The 24248-nt window shown below is 33.8% G+C and overlaps 4 protein-coding genes across 4 annotated transcripts; all 4 read left to right on the plus strand.

Moving 5' to 3' along the window:
• The first annotated feature begins 191 nt into the window (after nucleotides 1-191).
• On the plus strand, nucleotides 192-3154 carry LOC145624413 (large ribosomal subunit protein eL20z-like). Its single transcript, XM_081677441.1, has 5 exons — nucleotides 192-341; nucleotides 640-723; nucleotides 1528-1648; nucleotides 1732-1849; nucleotides 2838-3154. Exons 2-5 carry the CDS (start codon nucleotides 714-716, stop codon nucleotides 2889-2891), a joined length of 303 nt encoding a protein of 100 aa, XP_081533567.1. The 5' UTR covers nucleotides 192-341; nucleotides 640-713; the 3' UTR covers nucleotides 2892-3154.
• Nucleotides 3155-3951: 797 nt separating this feature from the next.
• LOC145624412 (tetraspanin-8-like) lies at nucleotides 3952-5709 on the plus strand. The gene is made up of 2 exons (XM_081677440.1): nucleotides 3952-4891; nucleotides 5437-5709. The coding sequence occupies exons 1-2, from the start codon at nucleotides 4385-4387 to the stop codon at nucleotides 5707-5709; spliced, it is 780 nt and encodes a 259-aa protein (XP_081533566.1). The 5' UTR covers nucleotides 3952-4384.
• A 2028-nt stretch (nucleotides 5710-7737) lies between these two features.
• On the plus strand, nucleotides 7738-11749 carry LOC145624410 (U-box domain-containing protein 35-like). Its single transcript, XM_081677438.1, has 8 exons — nucleotides 7738-8139; nucleotides 8288-8373; nucleotides 8458-8579; nucleotides 9058-9651; nucleotides 9795-9966; nucleotides 10170-10271; nucleotides 10368-10784; nucleotides 11060-11749. Exons 1-8 carry the CDS (start codon nucleotides 7971-7973, stop codon nucleotides 11747-11749), a joined length of 2352 nt encoding a protein of 783 aa, XP_081533564.1. The 5' UTR covers nucleotides 7738-7970.
• Nucleotides 11750-13117: 1368 nt separating this feature from the next.
• On the plus strand, nucleotides 13118-17947 carry LOC145621473 (U-box domain-containing protein 52-like). The gene is made up of 13 exons (XM_081676210.1): nucleotides 13118-13286; nucleotides 13738-13829; nucleotides 13971-14092; nucleotides 14230-14406; nucleotides 14520-14675; nucleotides 14780-14787; nucleotides 14889-14931; nucleotides 15104-15166; nucleotides 15280-15345; nucleotides 16077-16167; nucleotides 16363-16464; nucleotides 16578-16991; nucleotides 17255-17947. The coding sequence occupies exons 1-13, from the start codon at nucleotides 13118-13120 to the stop codon at nucleotides 17945-17947; spliced, it is 2196 nt and encodes a 731-aa protein (XP_081532336.1).
• The last annotated feature ends 6301 nt before the right edge of the window (nucleotides 17948-24248 follow it).

Raw genomic sequence — 24248 nt, forward strand, 5'->3', positions numbered from 1 at the left:
CTCACGGTCTCACCATCTTATCAAAACTGTCTAACAAGAGACTAAGGACTTGTTCAGTTCAGTTCAGCTCCAATTAGTTCAGTTCAATTTCTAATTTCCTTCTCTTATAAAATCGGAACAGACTCTAATTCGACGACTCAATAATAACAACCAAAAATAGTAAAAGGACCCGTCGCCGTTGTGAACATTAACTTGTTGTAGTCATGTACCCCACTCCTTGAGTATGCCAATGCCCCCATTTCTCTCTATTTCTTCTACTGTAAAGACATCCCACCTGTCTTTCTCTCCAGAGCTACGGCAAAGCATTTGGCTACCACTATCCAGCTACCTTCCCTTTTCAGGCAAGTCTCACTTAATTTCTTGGCTGAATCCAACTATTTCATTGCCTTTTTTTCATTGTTATTTAGGGTTTCAATCTTTTGTAATTAATTGATGATATTATCTTATTTGTGTTTCCCAAAATTTGATTGAATTCAGCCTAGCCGTAGCTGTCTTTTATTAATTTGCTTGGTGGGTATTTGAAATTTGAAGCTGCTCTGCTAATTTTGTGTGTTTAGATTATCAATTGATTCATGTATGTCTAATTATAGAGAAGGTGATTTATGTTGCTGATGAATTTTTGTGGTTTTAATGTTGCAGATTATAGAAAGAGAGACTTGGGCAGCTGCATCTAGAATTTCATGTCAATTTGGTGAATTTTTCTATAGCCAAGCATGGAACAAAGTATGATTTTTTTTTTTTTTTTTTTTTTTTTTTTTCTCATTTTGATTTTGTTATTTTTGTGCTGCTTATTATCCCATTTTGGTAATATAATGGAAGTATAAAATGATTGCTAGTTTAAGAAAGGACATTGTATGATTTGGCTAGAATTTGGTTTAAATGAGTTAAATGTTATGGGTGAAAGCTCAAATCAAGGTTTTTGGGCTCTTAAATGTTTGTTTTTTATGATGATATTATCATGTCAAAGATTACTAGGTAATGGTGACATTCCAAATTTACATTTGGAAACCAAAGTTTTGATAAGAATGATAATTGTCCATTTATTTGATTGCCAATAGAGTGTTGGTGGATTAATCCTACCATGATTTTCGTTTTTGCTTAAACAAGCTAAAATATATTGAAGTAAATGTGTGCAATTATCCCTGTAGCCTGACCTATTTTGAACAAGGTAAACACTGGGGAGTATGTTGTGAGATAAAAGATTGGATTGGACTGAACACATTAGGAGATAAAATCATAGGGGTGTTTGAGGCAAAATGTTCCAATATGTTCTGATGCATGAATATTTGGTCTTCTCTATTTGAGCAAGGTTTGAAAGGCCAAATAGGAGTTGTTTGAGGGAAGGCAGCATACTATAAGGTTCGGGAAGTAGTCATTCTTAAACATAAGGATGAGGCCCATGAGAAATTGAGAATGTGCATGCATTTGCAGCACCCAGACATATAACATAAATTGATATTTTTTTCCTCCGCTTAAATGTTCTTTCCATAGTTATCTCAATCATTCAAATGTATTTATCCACCGCAGGCTGCCCAACAGACCCTGAAAAAAAGGGGGATTATATGCTTATTGGGGATGGAGAGGACCAATTGTTGGGGCTGTATGATAAACCACTCCCATGCTTTGGCTGTGGTATTGGTTGGTTTTCGTAAGTGTCCAACTTTTTCTATTTGTTTGTCCTGCCCACTTTTCTGCCTTCTCTCTTAATAAAAACATGCGTCTTTCTGGCAGTTTTTTGCTTGGTTTCATATTCCCGTTGATGTGGTACTATGCTACAATCCTTTACTTCAGAAATTACTACCTTAAAGATCCTAGGGAAAGGATTGGACTGGCCACTTGCGCAATAGCTGTAAGTATCTTGTCTATGACATGGCATTGCTTGTCTTGGCTTATGCCCACACTTTGTCTTGGATTTTGCGGACATCACTGCTATTGTTTGCTTAATTGGCCTTTACTGATATCAATGGAGTTAGAAGTTCACAGCGTAGTAATAAAAAATACTGTAGATTTGAAATTAGATTGTGTTTAGCCTCTAATAGCATATGATGTACATAGCTCTTACACTTTGTTTGGATAGGAAGAAATGGAAGGAAAAGAAGAGAAGAGAAATGGAGGGGGACAAAATCTCTTGTTTAGGTAAAAGATTGGGGGAAGGAAGGGGAAGGAGAGGGAGGGATCCATTTTCCCTCTCTCTTTAATAACCATAATCTCTCCAAAATTGGAGAGATTTGGAGGGAAAATGGAGCTCACCTCCCCCTCCCTTTCTTTTCCCTTCCCTTCCTTCATTTTCCCTCCCCTTCTTTTCCTTCCTTCTTTGCTATCCAAACAAAGCGTCAATGTATGCTAGTAAGACTGTAAAAGTGTATGAGGGTAGTTTATGCATTTTGATAGTCTTACATCTCAATAGACAGATTTACCTTACTGAAATTTTTAATCAAGATACTTTCTCTTTTTTCTTTCTTTTTCATTTATATTTCTTGGGGAAAAAGGAGGGGTGGGGGTGGGAGGGTCACCTTCAACTAGTTCATGTCTTGCTTCTTGGTGGTATTTACTGGCATCAACGGACATATTTAATGCTTTAAAAATTTACAAGGTCTGAAGATTCGCATAGCTTACCTTATGCACACTGTCTGCTTTTCCTGCCCACTTCTCTGCTTGTTACTCCTGCTAATGTTTAACTGGATACATTTATCGTGATTAGATAATCATTTCTATAACTGCATGTCATGGCTCGCCTATCTCTTCAAGTTGCTTGTTCATTTGAATATAAATTGAGAAAGTGTTTGGATATTGCCATTCTCTCATGTATTAGTAACATTATATCTCCATGATTGCAGGCTCTGGTATTTACAGTTGTGGCACTGATTATCGTGGCTGTGATTCTTCTCTAATGCTTCTTGAAACCCTTAAAGCTCTATATTATTAGTTCCTTGTATATATTTCTTTGTCCAATCTAACACAAGCGAAATAGAACAGGGGATCTCTGGGGAAAGAGCTTGGTAAAGAATTTTGCAGGATGACTGTAAGTTATACTATTTGCTCAAAAAAACTTGTATGTACATAAAATATGACCACTGTAGTGAAGTGTATAAAACACTAGCAACATTATGAAAAGATATACGAAGTATGAGATATGTGTCCTTTTGAAATGCTCTACTTTTTGCCCAGATGTACTATTGTGTCGTGCTTATAGTTGCTGCATTGTGGATTTGTGGTATTGGATCAAGTAATATGTTATTGTGTCATTACTGGAAGCTGTATCATTACTTATATGGTACATTCGCCAATCATCCTGTTTATAAGTGGCATGTGAAATTACTGGTAGATGAGCTCTTCTATGAGGTTCTGTAAACCCACAGGCCACAACATTGACACAGTAGTCTGCACTTTGTTGGTGAATTAAAGTAAGCTAATACGACAGGTAGCACAATCTTTATGAGCGGCTTAGTTTCTATCAGTGATAGCCTATGTGCTTAACTGGTTCAAGATTGGTCAAATTTAATTGCAAGGTGCTGGTTTAGCTCAAGGCAGGGTTGTCAACCAATATTTTGATAAAGGCTAGCCTCATCAATTCACAATTGAACCAGATTGTGATGCTCTTCCCCCTCCCCTTTCGCCTTAATTGTTGAAGATGCCAACACTGGCCCTAAAATTGCGCCAAAATGGTACCAAATCTAATCTGAGTTAATGGTCATTGAGTTGAGCCAATCCTTGGTAAATCTGCCGTTTGTGAACTTACCCGTTTTTGTAGAGCAACTAATACGTGTATATACTCTTTTGTTCGTAATTGCTGTTTTAGCTGGTGTTTGGCAAAATTAGTAGTTAATAGCTTGTAATGGGTCATGATGTATAAAATGACATAATAATATGAGTAATAAGCTACTCTCTTGTGCTGCTAGATTTGAACATCAAACATGAAAATGGTCTCTTTTACCTGAAGATCATTGTTAATTATTGGTCACTCTCATCAAACTAAATACCATATCTGGTTTTCTTTACCTTTCTCTTCTGGCTCTTATTTTAGTCAACTTGAAAATAGGCTAAATCACAGGTGAGAATATCTATCCTTGATCTCAAACATTTTAACAATTTTTTTGTTAATACAACATGCCCATTTTTCAAAATTGTATTTTCACAATTTTCTACTTCTAAATAATATCCCCATATTTAGGGACCCTTTAATCCCTTCTTTTCTCCTTGCCACCCAATTTGGGAAGATTTTTATTAAAAATTTTGCATCATTCCAGAGAAAATTACCCCTTGATTATCATTTGGGGTCATTCTCTCTATTCCTCCATAGGTAAAGAAATTTTACTCATTCATTTCAAAACTCGATTTTTTTAAGAAAAAACACTCTAAAACATAATTAGTCAAGGAATTTGTAATGGCGGTAAGTAATGTTCTTCTAGGATGCCTAAACACCATAACCTTATGCATTTCATTACCTATTCTCTTGGCTGGTTATTTCGTTAAAATAACAGCGAATTCCCCTTGTGATCCCATAATGTACAAGCCTCTCCTTGCACTCGGCACTTGCTTGCTTATCATCTCCCTCATCGGACTCCTAGGCTCATGCTGTCGAATAACCCTCTTCCTGTGGTTGTATTTGATTGCATTGTTCGTTGTAATCATAGGGTTGCTAGCGTGTTTAACTGTTGGAGGCGCGGTGATTAAGGGAGGCGGAAATGGGCAGGATGTTCTAGGGGGTAATGTTAAGGAGTATGAGCTTCAAGGGTTCTCAAGTTGGCTGAAGAATAATATGGTTGGTGGAAGTCATTGGGAGGATATTAAGTCATGCATGATTCGCCATGATGCTTGTGGCAAGATTGGTGCTTTTAGGTCTATTATGGATTTTGTTACTCTTAAGCGCTCTAAACTTACATCTATTGAGGTATAATCTTTTTGCTTTTTTTTTTTTTTTTTTTTTTTTTTTAATTATTATTTTGTTTTAAATATTGTTATTCAGAAAAAAATTGAATTATTTGGAGAAGACCATCCAGCTCTAAGAAAAACACCCTTTAATTTTGTCCAAAAAAATAAAAAAAATAAAAAAAATCCTTTCCCCCTCCAAAAATTAATAGTCCAAGAGCATATTTCAAACTCAATCTCTTCATTTCTTTTTATTTCCCGCTTCATATATTTTAATTTTTATAATGTCTTAAACTTACAATAGGTTAAAATCAATACGAAATACAAAGTGCATATATTTGAGAAAACTTGAACTTTCTTATTTTAAATCAATTTTTTAAACACATATTTCCTGCAAAAATCAAAGTTCAAACCCTTGTAAGACATCTAGTTTTATCATGTTGTTTTATCTTGTCAGTCAAAATAAGGTTATTATTTTTAGATTATGAATGCATTTTTAGTGATTTTCTTTTTTTAATAAGAAAAGTGTTTGATAAATGTTTTCTTTTTCTTTTTCTTTTGAGACAGACAGGATGTTGCAAACCACCAGCACAATGTGGATTTACATATGAAAGTGCAACATCTTGGATAGTTCCAGTAAAGGGATTGACTTCACCAGATCCAGATTGCAAAGTTTGGAACAATGCTTTTAATAATTTGTGCTATAATTGTGGATCATGCAAAGCTGGTTATTTAGCTTTATTTATGAAGGGTTGGAGAAGAATTACTATTGTCAATGTTGTACTTCTTGTTGTATTGTTTGTTATTTTCATCATTGCCTGTTGTGCTCTTAGAGATTAAATCCATTAGCTTGTTTACAGATACATCTAGAGTTACGTGTATATTTTCTCAGACGCATTTGTCAAAAGGACAATTATTTAGTTTAATTTTCTTTACAACTGGGGGTTTAACTCTTTATTACTTTTCCTTATATTTTCAAAAGATAATCGATCGTTTTTTGATATAATTTTTTTTTCTCGAACAATTAGATTTAAATGCTAAAATGAATAGAGGGAGCCTGTGAGGGATGTCCATATTAAATTACTTTGGCTGTAAATTCACAATATTGTATACTACGTAAGAAACAACATAGTAAAATGATATCTAGTTAATATACAATTTTGATTTTTTTTTTCTCTTTATGACTGAAAGTAGAATTTCCTATGCTTAACCAAACACATTTGGTAATAAGGAGCAAAGATCTATGGACATTATAATTTGGAAAAGTTAGAAAATAACACCATAAATTTTACAAAAAATGGATTATAACACCACATAATCTCAAATTTTTATTATAACACCAAAAAAAAAAAAAAAAAAAAAAAATCAAAAAAATTGATTTCACCACCATCTAACGGATTTTTGGATGGAATTCATTAGTGAGGCTCGCTATGAAGTATGAACACGTGTCACTCAACAATTTAAAATTATTTTTTTTAAAAAAAAAAAAACCTAAATCCTTACCCAGCCCAATCCCACCACCGGACCATCTGCCCAAGCTGCAGACAATCCAAACCCAACCGCCGGAAGGCCCGGAACCCCATGATATCCGATCCCGCCAGAATCCCCTAACCCCACCAAAATCGCTGACTCCACCAATTTCGCCCTTCCTTTTCCCCAAAAACCACCCCATCCCCTGCAACCAGCTCAAGCACTGCCAAAACCAGTAGGGGCGAAACCAGGAAATAAAATTTAGGGGGGTCAGGACTTATACTACACATTAAGTAAGCAAAAATGGGTTTTAAAAAAAAAAGCAATTGAGGCTTATAAGATTTGATATTGGGTCTAGTGTTGGTAAGTATAGGGGTATAACCAGTTGAGCTAATAACTTAACATCACTATAACTATGCAAAAATTAACATTTTATACTATTTATTTAGGGGGGCAAGTTTAAAAATAAAAGGGTTGGCAATTGGGCCAAGGGGGCCGGGCCTCCACCAGCCCCCCCTTTAGCTCCGCCCTTGAAAACCACCATAGAAATCGAAACCCAACCAACCTAGAAATCGAAACCTAACCAACCCAGAAATAACAACCCGAGAAACCAAAAACCAACAAAATCGGGGCTAGGGCATGGGTGTTTCAAGGTTTTTTGGTTGCTAGGGTGTTTCAAGGATGGGTTAGGTGGGTTTTTTTGGTGGCTGGAGTGTTTCAAGGTCGACGCAGGTGGGTTTTCCGATGGCTGGGGGTGCGACGGTGGTGATGGGATGGGGAGTCGGCGACAGTTCATGGTTGCCGGTGGTGGGGCTGGGTTAGGGTTTAGTTTTTTTTTTTTTTTTGAATGTTTCTTTTGTTTTTCAGTTTTACTTTTTCTTAGTCAATCAATGAATGCCACGTGTACTTGATGGGTCCCACTAACGGATTTCATCCAAAAATCCGTTAGATGGTGATAAAATCAAATTTTTTGATTTTTTTGTAGTGTTATAATTAAAAATTTGAGATTATGTGATATTATAATTAATTTTTTGTAAATTTTTTGGTGTTATTTTCTAATTTTTTCTAATAATAACATTAAAATTTCATAAAATATTAAAAATTCATTCAATGTTCATAGAAACTTTCTAGCTCTTATAATTAGAATAAATAACAAATAATAATATTTATACAAGTGGATAACAATAAGGTCAATAACAGGTACTGTTCCACCGTTATTTGGGTAAGATAAGATAAAATTAGAAGCCAACTTAATACAGCCAAGAAAATCATAAAAAGTGTTACTTGTATATATTATCATCCATAAATATTTATTCAAATATTTTTACTAAAATTAGTTGTAAAAAAACAGAACACTCCATGTAGGATAGATAATAGTGGTAAGACGTACGTTGTTTGTTTACTCCTATAGGAATGACATATATGAAATGAAATAATTGTAAAAGCTTCGCTTTTAATTAAGTTTCAATTATTTTTTTGGGAAAAATTTCCCCCGAGTTTAGGGGAGTTAAAGAAACATTTGGTTGTTTCGCGAATCTAATTGAGAGAACGCGAAGCAACCAAGGAAGGAGAGAGAAAGAGAAGGGTGTAAGGAGGTATCATATCATATTATATCGTATCATATCATATGAATGGCTAAACCAGCTCAACCCATTGAATTGGGTCATAATGCTGTCGCGGTTGCCATTGATAAGGGCAAGAACAGCCAACAAGCTGTTAGATGGACTATTGATCATTTCTTGAAGGGAAAAGATTTTCAAGTTGTTCTTGTTCATGTTAAAACTCACCATTTTAATAACCGTGAGTTACCTTAATCTTAAGGCATTATTTATTATAATTTATATAAATTATATATTGGTGATAGTTGCATGAAATTTCATGATTTAAATTCATTTTTTGCACAAAATTTATTATTTTGGGTGTTATAAATTTGTATATACAGAGCTAGAATCTTCGACAACCGGTTTAGCCCCAACAGACTCCGATGTACAACAATTATTTCTTCCTTATCGAGGATTTTGTAGCCGAAAAGGGGTACGCAATACTTAATTTCTATTCGTAATACTTGAAATTTTGGGGTTGTTTTACAATGTTTGTCTAAATGTTTTTCTATTGTAGATAGACGCGATGGAGGTAGTACTTCATGATATCGATGTTCCAAGTGCACTTGTTAACTATATCGAGCACAACAACCTTGGCAATATTGTTGTTGGGGCCTCGAATCGTAATGCTATCACAAGGTTGTTCCTTATTCAAGGTTGTTTATTTGTTCTTCATGACATCATTTAAGAATGTAAGATGAATTTGCTGAGGCTATTTCCTTATGTTTGTTTGCAAAATTGATATTTAGAAGGAAAATAGATCTTGAATGTATCGATGAATTCCTCGAGGTTATCATGTTTGGTTATATGAATGGAAAAGTTAGGCCAAAAAATAAGGTTACTTACATGTATGGTCTATTTTGTGAATAGAAAATTAAGAATTTTTCCTTAAAAACAATTTAAGGGAACTATAAAAAGTGTACCTCGTCCCTTCGGGGACATCTGATAAAATTGAAACGATACAGATAAAAAGTGTACCTCAAAATCTATATGCTTGAATTAAAAAAAATTCTAGATCTGTCACTGATATAATTTTGCGCATTGCTATAAGAACTATACTACACATAATATTGCAAGACGTGATTTTTATTATCGTTTCTCTTTGATATATATACAGGAGATTTAAAGCAGCAGATGTTCCAACTAGCCTTGAAAAATCAGCCCCTGATTTTTGTGCAGTATATGTGATATACAAAGGGAAGGTGCAATCGATGCGACCTTCAAACGTATGTCTAATGCCTACGGCCCCTATCGCGGCCACAGGACGGTCAAGTTTAAGCTCCGGAACCTCAACATACAGGACCAATAACTCCAAGACTAGTTTTGGCAATAGTAGTGTATCAAGTGGTACATCGCGGTCGAGCATGGTACATTCTGAGAGGAATTACTCTTCCTCTAGTAACCCTGTTACGCCTGTTGGTGGTGCTGATATATCATCCATTTACCATCGAATGACACATGATCCTCACTACCTTAAACCACAAAGTATACGCAACAGTACTGAATCACCAAATAAGCAACGTGTGACATCTAATAGTCGTTACAATAACCCGAGAATTCGACATGAAATTGACTTCCCAAGTTACCAGCAGCAATATCCTTACTATAGTAGGAGCTCTGATAACTCCTCGAATAATTCTTCTACTTTATATCAAATTATGGGACAACCACCTCTTCCATATAGTAATACAAGCACAGATAATAACTCCAGGTAATGAAATTCGTCGAAAAGTTCTATAGAGTACTTAATTTTTCTAGCAACGACGTGTTACAAACAAGGCGTAATTGTGTTGGATAGATTAAATTGTAGGCCTAATACAATTGAGTTTTGTGGATGATTGTGTTGGTATGCAGAAACTCACATTCTTATTCGAGTAGCGAAACCATTAGTACACCAGATAGATACAATCAAGGACGAAATCCTTCTTATTATGGTTCCAACCCCAATAGTTTTGAGTCTGCTACTTCTGTTGAATATAGTGAACAACAACCTAATTCAACCACGAGTTCCCAAAATTCATCCTCGGTAAGCTATTTGTTGTCATTTAAAAATCATTAGTCGCGTTATAACTAATATTATTTTGATGATATGTGCATACCCCCTCTGTCTCTATTTGTTCTATAGTACGTAGAACAAATAGAGACAAGGAAGTACGGAGTATAAGGTAGGACTATGAGTAAATAAAAGTGATTGATGTCTCGATTTGTCTCTATTTTCTTTCTTTGAAGGATGAGCTAGAAGCTGAGATGGCGAGACTAAAACTTGAAATAAAGAACACAATGGACCTTTATCATTCGATTTGCGAGCAAGCAAGTGTGGCAAAGCAACAGGTAGTTTAAGCATTTGTAATATAATGCATTTGAGTTATATTTCAAACAATGCAAACTAAAAGTCATGTTTCAATTTATAACATCTTTTGTTCTTAGGCTGATTATATTCAAACTGGAGATGATGATATTGAGGAGATCAAGCTAGCAAGAGAGGCTGCATTGGTAGTAGCAGATCTAGAGCGGCTAAAATGCCAAGCCGCGATGGATGCAGCACAACTATCAGAACGATTAGTAGATATGGAGGGTCGAAAGAGAAAATTGGCAGAGAAGAAAGCTGCAAAACAGGATGAAGAAGATATAAGAAGATCAGGAAACAAATCAAGCCAATTAGTCAGTTATCGATTGTACTCGTTGAAAGAGATTGAAGTTGGAACTAATTATTTCTCTAGTTCGTTGAAGATTGGTGAAGGAGGGTATGGACCTGTGTACAAAGCCATACTTCAGCACACCCCTGTCGCGATCAAGGTTCTAAGGCCGAATGTATCCCAAGGACTAAAACAATTTCAACAAGAGGTAATGTAACAAATTAGTACTTATATCATGAGTTTAATAGATAATTGTGTCACGTTACAAAGTGATGAGGTTGCTCAAAGTCTTTTAACCTGTTAAAGGACCAACTCAACCAGAAGCTTAAGCTGAAGGTTGAGGCCTGAGATTATGTTTTATACTCTAACATAACCATCTCAAGTTGTGAAAGTAGAATTATACAATACTTTAAGGCACCAAAATGGATAGATAGTTATGAATTTATTTGATCCACTGAAAAATTGTTTGTAATTTTATTGTAGATCGAGGTGCTCGGACGAATGAGACACCCTAACATGGTACTCCTCCTAGGAGCATGTCCAGAGTACGGGTGCCTAGTATACGAGCACATGGAGAATGGAAGCCTAGAAGACAGATTGTTCCGAAAGAACAACACCCCTCCCATCCCTTGGAGGACTCGATTCAAGATTGCAGCCGAGATAGGAACATCCCTCCTCTTCCTGCACGAGGCAAAGCCAGAGCCTATGGTACATAGGGACTTAAAACCGGCTAACATTCTCCTAGACTCGAACTACACGAGCAAGATAGGTGATGTAGGGTTGGCGCGATTAGTACCCCCAACAGTCGCGAATCAAATGACTCAATACCATTTGACAGCCGCGGCTGGTACATTTTGCTACATAGATCCAGAGTATCAACAAACAGGACAACTTGGTACAAAATCCGATATCTATTCATTAGGGATAATTTTGCTTCAGTTGCTCACTGCAAGGCATCCTATGGCATTGTCATACCATATGGAAGAGGCCATTGAGGCCGGTAAATTCGAGGAAATGCTCGATCCAGCCGTGTCTAATTGGCCCTTCCAAGAGGCTTTAGCAATGGCTCAATTGGCTCTCAAGTGTACCGAGCTTCGAAAGAAGGATAGACCTGATTTGGACTCCGTTGTTTTGCCGGAATTGACCCGGCTAAGAGATTTAACTATGAGTTAATAATTATTTCTCTCTTTTTCTCTTTTCCTTTTTACATTTTTGGGAAGTGAGATTATAGAAATTATCCTTTCCTCATCTTTAATCGTATACTCCGTATTGTAAATATTCTTGATCTTGTACGTAAACTTATTGCTTACTTTTGTACTGACTATTTATTTGTACATGAGGGATATACATCGCTCCACTTACGGAGATATACACAATTTAACATATATAATCACATAGAACCTCCGTAACTCTAACCCGACTTACATTAATCATCTCAATTCCTTAAACTTTGCTTATTATACCATAAAATTAAAAGATTGCCTCTTTCTATAGAAAATTTTGTATATAAGTTGTGATTTTACATTCTTACTAGTTACATACAAGATTCACGTACTCAACTAAATAATACGAAGTATATTGTATTATATTATGAATTGATTATATTAATATTCTATTATTGTACAATAAAAAAAGTGATAAGATAGATCTTTCTTGGTAACGGAAGTATTCAACACACACGGTGTGTGAGGTAGAAAGACATTTTCGCCATTCACATGTTGACCTAATCTGCGTGTGCATCACATAAAATAACTAATACAAGTATATGTATAGATGATTGAATTGAGATACTCTGTGACCCTTAATTCAAATTTTGTTGTAACATACAAGTAATTGATTCAAATTATACTAGTGTAGGAACAATGATATATTGATATTGATTTTCTAATCAAATGAGAACCAGAATAAGAGCATAATAAGTGAGGTATAGGGTACAATTATATATTCACCATCATTCAATACTTTGTATAAAATTTCTCACCGTGAGAAAACATATAATCAAGTAACTCGAACTTGAGCTAGGAGTGCATATTTTATAGGTCTAAGATACATTATACAGTACAAAATGAATTGTGATTTGGTATAGAGATGGTAAGAATTTTAAAACAATGACAAAATTAGATATGGATAATTGGATATAGTTATATATTTATGACTACTCATAATTTTTTCATGTTTTGCCAAATATAGACGTAAAATGAGATTTGTTCTCGCTTGACTCTAATAAATGATAAGTGTACAATAAAAATAGATATCTTAAGTTAAAAATGGAAAACTCATTTCCCGAATTTTTTTTTTCACAGATTGAGAGAGAGAAAAGAAACTAAAGAGGAAAAAAAAAGTTTGTAGATTGTAGAGAAAAAAAGGACGGAGGAGGAAAAAGGGTTGTTTGCAAAATTGAAATTTCAACTCAAATAAATTAATTTTATTTGAGTTGAAATTTCATGCATTTTTTGGTTGAATTCTTGAATTTGCATATAAGATTGGGTAAAATATTAAAGGAAGCTGAAATTATTTATTGGTTTTGTATTAATTAGATTAATGGCTATACCGGAGCCCTTAGAATTGGGGCATAATAGTGTTGCCATTGCAATTGATAAGGGGAAGAATAGTCAATCAGCTGTACAATGGACCGTGGATCATTTTTTGAAAGGATCAAAAGACTTCACTGTTGTTCTTGTTCATGTTAAAACCCACAATTACCAATCTCGTAAGTATATTATTGTGTCGTTGGTGTTTTATTACTCTCTCTGTTTCTAAATAAATTAAATGATGTTTTCATTACAAGTTCTAACAAATGAAATTGCCATATAAAATTCATTAGAATTTAAATAATGTTTTTAGTTTGTTATATATTTATATTTTTGATAAAAAAAAAAAAAAAAATTGAATGATCAATGTCTAACCTTACAAAACAATATTAAAAAATTTACTTAGAAAGATATATAATGAATAATATTTGAAAATAGATTTATTGACGAATTGACCTTTTGAAATCTACACACATGTTTTGTTGTCTTAAGGGAGGTAGGTTTGAAGGTGTTATACGCAAATCTATTTATTTATTTATTTAGGTTATTCTGTATTGCATTTATTTGATATACATATGTATTGGTTCATTAAAAATTAGTGAGATATTTTTGAAAGTTGGGTGTTTGCAGAAATGAATTATGGTCCAACTGGTTCAACCCCATCGGACTCTGAAGTGAAACAACTATTTCTTCCTTACCGTGGATATTGTGGTCGAAAAGGGGTAAACAATACGCAATTTAAATTATATGTCAAATGTTGAAATATTTGCCATTAATATTTCTGGTTAAATACTCTCTTTTCCTATTAAAAAACTTTTAGAGACAGAGAAAGTAATAACTCGATTTATTATTTTCTTTATTAGATAAGTGCATACGAGGTGGTACTCCATGATATCGATGTGGCAAGTGCACTTATTAGTTACATTGCGGAACACTCCATTGGCAATATTGTTGTTGGCGCTTCCAATCTCAATGCTTTTACAAGGTCATCTTTGCTATCAATTTTCCCTTTATTATGTTTTATTAACTTGCTTATGAAATTTAATAGAGTATTATTAATTTATTATCAATAATTGAAAAAGAATATAAATGAAAATGGTGCCTTTTTTTCCTTTGAGATAGGAGGTTTAGGCCGCAAGATGTACCTACAAGTTTGGAAAAATCAGCACCAGACTTTTGCACTGTGTACGTTATCTACAAAGGAAAGATACACTCAATGCGTGCTTCTAATATTTGTCAAGTACCTTCTTCTAATTCGAACGCCAAAACCGCAAGGTCTAATAAGTCTGCAAGCTCTAAGTCTAGTTACAGCAATGGCGACGACAATCTTTACAACTATTGACACAAACATGACTATACATTAAGTTACCACGCTTAGTCATCTAATCACCTACTCGATCATTGTCTTCCAGAGCACAAGGTACGGGGCGTCCAACTAGTCCATACAACAACCCTGCTAGTCCATATAACCATCCTGCTAGTCCATACAACAACCGTATAGGTAGTCCATACAACAGCCCTATAGGTAGTCCATACAACAACACAAGAGAAGACAATGCCTACAACAGGTAATTTAAATGTTCTAATGATTGAGTTTGTTTATAGTCTCTCTATTTACTATAATTAATAACATGAAATTGAGTATGAGATCCTTTGATGATTTACCTTCTAGATCTCAAGGTATGGAGCAACCAACTACTCGTCCTCATAACGCCAACAATAACTTCGACAACCCCTCTAGGTAGTATGAAAATTAAGTTTGTTTTGAGCTTCCCTCGTAGATTTGGTGATTATCAACATGGATAGATTGTTATATGCACCCAGGTATATGGTACACTCAAGGGTTTTTATTTGTTCATTTGATGATATAATGAGCAATAATCATCGAAATGAGCAAAAAAATACTCTTGAGTGCACTGTGCACCTGGGTATATAAAACAATTTCTAATCAACATGACCTCAAAAAATTTAAGCAATTTGGTTGTTTATCTTATAGATCACCGGATAAAGGGCAACCTTCTAAACATCGACACAGCTCAAGCTTTGAAAATTCATTGCGGTAAGAATATTTGAACGATCCTTTCTATAACTTAATTATCTTCTATAACATAAAGTAGCTTTTATAAAAAAAATAACTTAGAGTTTGAGCTCATTTGAACTTTCATCTTGTAGACTTCAAAACATGGGGCAACCACCTACACATCCACACAACAATAATAGCTTCGATAATTCTCCAAGGTTTGTAATGTTTTGTTGAATTTCTTCTAGAATTTCTTTGAGAATTTCTTTGCAATATGTTTGACAAATGATTCCATATACTACCTTCATTTCATGTTTTTTTGCAACTTTAGAACATTTTATATATCACAAATGATACCCCAAACTTGCAAAAAATATGAAAAGACGGTAGTATTATGAACAGTGGCGATTCCAGTATGGGTTCAGTGGGTTCAGCTGAACCCATACTAGATTTGGAGAAAAACTTGTCGGTTTTTAAAATTAATAAAACAGGGAAACTATTTATGTAAAATAAAACGCGAAGATACTAGTTCTCTATAGCAGTAGCGCAGCGGATAGAGCTTGGTAACAAGCTCCTTTTTTGGTTATTTTTTTTATGTTTCTATTATTCCCTTTTGCTCACCCGTATACCCAAATACCCAATCACCTATTAACCCAATGTTTTTGTTTTTTGTGACAATCACCTATTAACCCAATGATAACCCTTTGAAGTTTGACAACATTCTAACATAATCCATTCCTAAAAAAAAGTATTATTTTTCTTAACATGTGCACACCCATTTTTTTATTATTATTTTTATTAAAAAAAAGTTTGTATGTTAGGTATGTATTATGTGTTTAGTGACTTCGAACCATAACAAACAATTTCTGGAATCGCCACTGATTATGAATATATATATATAATGCCTTAAGTTCACAAATTCAATGGATCCCTACGATTATGTTTGCAGGAACCATAATCGACAGGGTAGCGGCGGCAAGCCTAGTGAAACCAATGAGCCACGTCCTCGAACATTGTCGAGAAGTCAAAGCTTCACTTCGGTAAGCATTACTAACCTCGAACATGGTCAAGTGTTAGGATTACATTATAATTATACACATGCCTAGGAAAATTGTTCCATACAAGTATCAAATGACACCCTTACTAGTGAAACATACCGTAATTTTAACATCACTAATCTTGTATGATTCTTAATAACAAGCTAATTTAAGCGATCTATTTGGCTTTTTATATAGGATGAGCTGGATGATGAAATGAGGCAATTGAAGCTCGAAATAAAGCAAACAATGGAACTCTATCATACAATATGCAAGCAATCTACAACGGCAAAGCAGCATGTATGTTCGATCATAAGAAACATTTTAAGCAAATTTCTTGTAATATTATTGTAACATATTATTACACTGTACTATAAGATCTAATTTTTATGATTTTTTTGTTGGTTTTTAAGGATGAGCTTCTTCAAAGTATAGGAAATGAAGATAGCATTGAGAATATAAATCTAGCAAGAGAAGGCGCGATGATTGTGGCAGAATTAGAACGACAAAAGTGTCAAGCAGCATTGAACGTAGCACAGATGACAGAACGATTAATCGAAATGGAGACTCGAAAGAGAAAAATTGTGGAGGAGAGAGCCGCTAAACAAGAAGAGAATGGACAGAGAGCAAGAAGTGCTAGCCAAGTTAGCCATCGAGAATACACCTTTAAGGAGATTGAAGTTGCAACGAATAATTTCTCGGCTACATTGAAAATCGGCGAAGGAGGGTATGGACCTGTGTATCGAGCTGTCCTTCAGCATACCCCTGTTGCAATCAAGGTTTTGAGGCCGGATGCATCACAAGGACTTAAGCAATTTCAACAAGAGGTAGCCGGTTTACCAAAATTATATGTGAAAAGAGTATAAAAAATATTTCTGGACCTCAACTATCAGCTTATAGTATATGATATCAAGAGTCACTGTGACAAAGGTCAAGGCATAGAAGATATTTATGGGTCTTGGCCAACAGTTTAAGTTTTTGGTTGAAAAGGTGTTTTAACAATATACACGATTATTATTTGTAGACGGAGAGAAATAGATAAACAGTTTTTACTCAACCTGATGTTAATTATTCTGCATTGTTGTAACAGATTGAAGTGCTAGGACGAATTAGACATCCAAACATGGTACTTCTCCTAGGAGCCTGTGCGGAGTATGGGTGCCTCGTGTACGAGTACATGGAGAATGGGAGTTTAGAAGACAGACTGTTCTGCAGGAACAATACACCTCCCATACCTTGGAAGACTAGATTCAAGATTGCAGCAGAGATAGGAAGCGCGCTTTTATTCTTGCACGAGGCCAAGCCAGAGCCAATGGTACACCGCGATCTCAAGCCAGCAAACATCCTCCTAGACGGGAACTACACAAGCAAGATCGCCGATGTAGGACTAGCAAGACTAGTCCCACCAGTAGTGGCAAACCAAATAACACAGTACCACATGACAGCTGCAGCAGGAACATTCTGTTACATAGATCCAGAGTATCAGCAAACAGGAAAACTCGGGACAAAGTCCGATGTTTATTCACTAGGAATCATGCTGCTACAACTTATCACGGCAAGACCTCCTATGGCATTGTCTTACCATGTTGAAGAAGCTATAGATGAAGGGACTTTCAGCGAAATGCTCGATCCGTTAATCTCAGATTGGCCTGTTGAGGAGGCCTTGTCACTTGCTAAATTGGCTCTCAAGTGTAGTGAGATTAGGAAGAAGGATAGACCACATTTGGATTCTGTTGTATTGCCAGAATTAATTCGGTTGAGAGATTTTGCATTCAAATCATAACTTGAGGGTGGAAATTTTTACATGTTGTAGCAGAAGTCTTTTGTAAATCAATAAAGATCAGAGTATAAAGTAGGTGAAAAAAAATGCATGGTTGTTATACTTTTAAATGGACATGTTCTAGTAACAAATTGTATAGTGATTATTTTTGAAGTAACCCTCTTAAGTAGGCTTTGTTTTCTTCTAACTTATATTTATTAACTCTAAATTATTTTTGATACATTTAGTTATGGTAACTAAAAATAAATTATTTTGCTAAATATAATAATTATGTTTCATGAACTTCGATCTTTTTATTTAAATGAGAACTTAAATAATTTTTACTAATTAAAATTTATTTAATTTTTACTGGTTCACTATTATATTTGTTCTTGGATCTTATTGAACTTTACGGATTAAATCTGATTTTGATGAAATTAACTTAATTTAACTGAACTTGAATTACTTTGACTATATATGAAATATTAATCAAGGTGAAGATAACATGGCTACCTAAGGGTTCGTTTGGCATCGCTGTGGTTTTTTGTTTTTTGGTTTTTTGTTTTTTAAAAGTGTATTATATATGTCACATAATGAATCAAAAAATATATAGACTTATTAAAATCTTGATAATTTTGAAAACTGACAACAGAAAAGTGGTAACACCTTTTTCTTGTTTCCAGTTTTTGGTTTTTGGTTTTTAAAAAAAACAGAAAACTGAAAACCAAAAATGATGCCAAACAAGCCCTAAATAAGTAAGTAGTCTTAAATTAAAATACTTCATCACTCTTGTTTGATGTTTATCCTATTTTCCCAAAAAAAATTTAATATAGTTTTCAATTCAATATTGTAAGTTAACTATTTCAACCTCCGTAAAACAAAAAATTCTAATAAGCTTAGTGCATACTGAGAAATCAAAAGTCATGAGAAGTCTAGCGAAATCTTACATGATTACGTTTTGAATTTAAGTATTGGATACTACTATTTTCATAGATTCTCTCTCAAGATTCCAATAGGCCAAATAAAAATCACAAAAGGAGTTTTTTTGTACAAAGTATGAAATTCCCAGAGTTTTTAGATAAGCATTTTTTTCCAAAAGGGCTACAACAAATCATGTCGTCACTTTTAAATGGATATAAAGAGATATGTTATTACATGACAAACATAGCCTATATGAAATAATTCTTTATTTGATTCAATATGTTATGTATATGTTAAATTCAAATATATTTTGTAAATGCCGTGTGAAATTTTTTTAATGAATTGATTTTACTTAAAAAAAAAAAAAAAAAAAAAAAAGTAAACCCGTTTTGATTTATAACATGCCCGCCAAGTAGCTATTTAAAAAATAATAATCATGTTCTCAACTATTTAGGCAATTTTTTTTAGTAAGTATAGCTACCTAAAAATACAAGTATAATGTTCAACCACATAGCTTATAGGCCCAAAACCCATATACATAAAGCCCAGATCCAGTTGTATATCTCCTTTCAGCATGAGACAAACGCCTATAGTCTATAGACCTATAGTCCAAATAAAACACCATTGTAGAAGACTAATTTGACGTAACAAATAATCGTACTATATTTTAAAAGCTTGCACATAAAATACGTAGTATATGAATTACAATCTAAGTACTCCGTATGTGACAATGACAATAAAAATTTCAGAATGTCCCAAGTATTTCTTGGAAATGTTTTAAGCTGCAATTAAATAATAGTAGTAGTAAAAAAAGAAATAAAATGTGTGGACCGTCGGCCTTGTACGACGAACTTACGGCATTGTGTCACCTGTCTTAGGATTCTTAGGCCTTTGGACAACACAAAAAGTACAGTGTGGCTTACATTTACTTCAGTACACCGGTGCAACAATTTCTGGACCGCTTCTCACTTCTTATGCATTATTCATGTACATTTCGAGGCCTTCCCATGTGCTTTTCCGGCCTTCCCCTTGAATAAAGATCCAATGTTTGTAATTTATGTTGTTTTATATATGAAGACTTGTGATTGTGATTCTATACGGTAATAATGTGTACGAGATTCAATTCTTTATACGAATATATTATTTTGATTTATTATTAAACGTTTTTTTATGAAGACTTGTGATTTTGATTCGGCAGTAGAGTAATGAGATATGTATGAGATTCAATCCTACATTCTTTATAAGCATTGTATTCTCTAGCTAATGATGTTGAATGTGTTAGTACTTCACGTTGTAGAGATGTCATATGAATTATGATATCTATCAATATATAATGTATTACTTCATTTCTTATACTATTTCTATTAAATGTTATGTGCAACTTTGAAATATTTTATATTTTACAAATAATACCCTAAAGCTACAAATAACGTTTAACGGAGGTAATAAGTATTTAACCCGCCTATCTCATGTATATTACTTGGTATTTAAAATCTTTTGTGATATTATATGTGGGATTGTGGGAGTGGTTTAACCCCACAGGCCCACACCACACCTTGTAGCTCAAATAATTCAACATATAATCATCAATTATTGTGAATGATACAAAAACCATGCTTGAAAAAGAAAAGTGATGGAGAAAAGAAGTCCTAACTTACCTTTTACTCCTTTTTAAAATTAAATGAAGATAACAGACTGAAATAAAATAGATCAATAATTTCCCTAACAAAAATCAATAAAAGAATTTCCTAAACGATAAAAGGAAAGAAGAAAAAAAAAAAAAGAGAGAGCCTTGTTGTATCTTTCTCTTTCCCTTTGCTTAATGTGGAGCTACCACAGCAGTAATGAGCTGAGCTGTCCTTGAAAGGACAAGTTCCCCATAATATATACTCCATATTTAGCTTCTTAAATTAAACTTTTATTTTTAGGAATTCTTAAACAAATTTTGTTATTTAGGGCTTGTTCATATTTACTTATTTTCAGTTCAGTTCAGTTCAGTTCTAATCAGTTCAGTTCAGTTCAGCTCTTAATTTCCCTCTCTCATAAAATATTCATTTCAGCTTAGTTCAGTTCAGTTCAGTTCAGCTCCAATCAGTTCAGTTCAGTTCAGTTCAGTTCAGCTCGACTCAGTTTAGTAAATATAAACAGGCCCTTAATTTTCAAATATATAACTAGTACAAATGAAACAATGTACTTCAATTCGTGCTACTTAATTAGTTTTCAGCTCACACAAAATGAATTTTTTGTACTTAAATAATAAAAAGTAGTCGTAAAAGAAAATTTAATTTAATGTCTTAAGTATGTACAGTATCACGATATCTCCCTTATTTGAATTTTACCAATCAATTGATATCTATAAAGACAATGCAAACAATTACAAATAGATCTCTATGTAGAGGAAATAATAGCTATAATAGATCTGTAAAATTGAGTGCTAATTAGCATAATTACAAGTTTGCTTAAAAAATATGATTACAAATGATTTTGTAGTTCATGTCTATGGGACCATGGCTAATGATGCATGCTAAAATAATCAATAAAAGTGGTCAATTTTGACTACACAAGTGGACCATGTGCCTTCTTTTTACGATCAAATCAAATTACAACCATCAACATCCAGCAACATGCATATGAGAATGAGAACGTACAGGACTCTTTAGTAATTACTGGTTGTAATTCTAACTATATAAGCATTAAATGTACAACGATATGCATAAGCTAGATTATAAGTATAGAGTGGTATCGTTATTCAAATATAGTGCTCCGTATTATATTAGCATGCAATATAATTTATGATAATTGATCGGAGTAATTAATAAAACGGAGTATCTTATTAAATTTATAAAAACAAGTAAAGATTAGTTTTTACTGTATTTGATAATGAAACCGACCAACAATTTTGCATCATTAGTGGTCAAATTTTGCAAAATTAATTAGCTATACGCCTATACTAAGCTCTAACCACTTAAGTTATTACCCACCCTCAATACGAGATATTTGTTTAAGTCTATAATCTACAATTAGTTTTTTTTTTTTTGGAAGGAAGCACTCCATATAACTTAGAGACGTGGAGTGGAGGGAACTCCTTAATATTTTTTCCCTAGTAATTAATATTAATATTCTAATTAAATACCTTTCTGAAAGGGAAAATAATATTCTTTCCCTCATTCCAAGGCTAGCCCAACTCTAGGGAAAAAAAAAAAAAAAAAGTCAACAAAAACAAGAAATAAATAGAAGTGAAGTAGGTAGTGCAACACCAACTATGCAAATCTGAAATTACTCTAAGTCTCTAATATATGGAGTACATACAAAATTCAACATATATTTTTATTTAAAAAAAAGTACTAACTCCTATAAATAAACAAATAACGCCAGCACTTGGATCAGCAAACTGTTCCCAAGAATTTATGATGATCCATAAATATAATTATCTACACATTACCCCACCTTAATCAATTATACTTAACCAAATCCACATTTCTACAATTCTACTACTTCTACTTCTACTTCTTCATTTTTCTCCCCCTTCTCATTTTTCCCTCTAAAACTTCTTCATAGAATAAAATCCTTGATTACATATTAACAATTTTACCTAGTCCATTGACATCCCTATTGCGACGAGTAACATTACTCGTCGCGTTGCATTAGCCCTTTGAGATATAGTAGTACGAACTAGACACAACACAAAAACAAAAAAATAACAAAAAAAAATGGAGAATTTTAGATCTATGTCTTGTAGAGAAGGAAGAATGCAAATGGAGAATTGTAGCAACAACAACAATGGAGGTGGAAAATCGAGTGGACCGCCGACAAGTATGCAAGATCTAAGATCTTATAGTACTTCATATGCTTCTAATTATATGCAAGTTCATCCTCAACCTTCAAACAAAGATTCAAAAGGTAATCATAATAATAATATTAATAATGATCATAAGAAAAACAAGGGGTTTGGATCAACTTCATATTCGAATTCATCGACGAAAGGGTGGAGTTTAACTGATCCAGAACTTCAAAGGAAGAAAAGGGTTGCTAGTTATAAAGTTTATGCAGTTGAAGGTAAAATGAAAGGTTCTTTTAGGAAGAGTTTTAGATGGATTAAGCATACTTGCTCTCAAGTTGTACATGGTTGGCGCTGATATTTATTTTATGTCAATTCCTTCTCTTTTTATGTTTATTTTTAGTTTTATTTTGTTGTTTTTGTCTTAGTATTGTGTTAATGATGAAATTAAGTTGTGTTATTTAATTTGTATGATGATTATTATGAAGATGGTTGAAATGTTGATGTGTTTTGTTCTTTTTTTCTTATACACAAATTATTTAGTTTGATTGATTTTTTTTTTTTTAAGTTTGTATGAAGATATTTTGGGGATAATAATGCTTCTTTGCTAGGTGTTTTGATTGATGAACCTCAATATATCAACGACCACTCGAATGAAGAGTTTATTTAGCGATGGAATTATACCATCTTCCCTCATATGATGATTAGAAGAAAATCCATGTATAAATATGAGGAATACCCAGTCAATTCCCCATATTATCTGGGGGTATAGTTGTCTTTTCAAGTAGCAGTGGAAGGGTATATATATGCGTCTTTTTATATACTAGTTGAGAGGTACATGTGTAATTTCCTCACCAAACAGTAAAAGCAAAAAAGCAAACAGTAATTGGACAGCTCACCAAAAGTACTGAATAAATGACCCTGCTTTTTCAATATGTTTACAAAAATGCCATCAAATTAACAAAAATTCGTTTCATTAATTTTTGAAAAAGTTTTCCAATCGATTCCACGCATCAAGGGCTTTATCATCCGAATCAATGATGGAATTGAGAAGATCAGGGGAAATTGTGCTATAAATCCATCCATGCACAATATCGTCAAGTCGTTGCCAAAGGTTCTTGTCAACTGGTTCGGATTCCTTAGCGGTGGCCGGAGTAACTGATTTTGCTGGAGGTTTGATATGGTCGAGGACCAAATTTGCGTGGCAATGCAATTGAAACACAGTAGACCAGGTTTTGTACTGCTTGCCATCGTAATCAAGAACTATGGGTATACAGGCCTTGATATTGGAAACGACAGTAGCAGGGTGAATCTTGGAGGATTCGGCCATTGATAAGGAAGAAGATGAGAGGAGAAGAGAAGAGCGGAAGCGAATTAGATCGTATCGTAACCTAAACTCGTGATACCATGAGAGAATATGAGAGATGTGAGAATATTTGCCGTGCCATTCTCATTGATCAAAAGTCAATATATAATACAAGCGATACTAGGTTAGAGTTAAGGCTATATTAGTAAATTACAAACTAATTATATACGAGATTATTTACATAATCTAACAATCTGACAGATTATCTTGTATTTTCCCTATAAATATTGATATTATTTACGTGTTCCATTGGAAGCATT

The sequence above is a fragment of the Chenopodium album genome, chromosome 3 (genome assembly GCF_948465745.1).
Source record: "Chenopodium album chromosome 3, dcCheAlbu1.1, whole genome shotgun sequence".
NCBI classification, from domain to species: Eukaryota; Viridiplantae; Streptophyta; class Magnoliopsida; order Caryophyllales; family Amaranthaceae; genus Chenopodium; species Chenopodium album.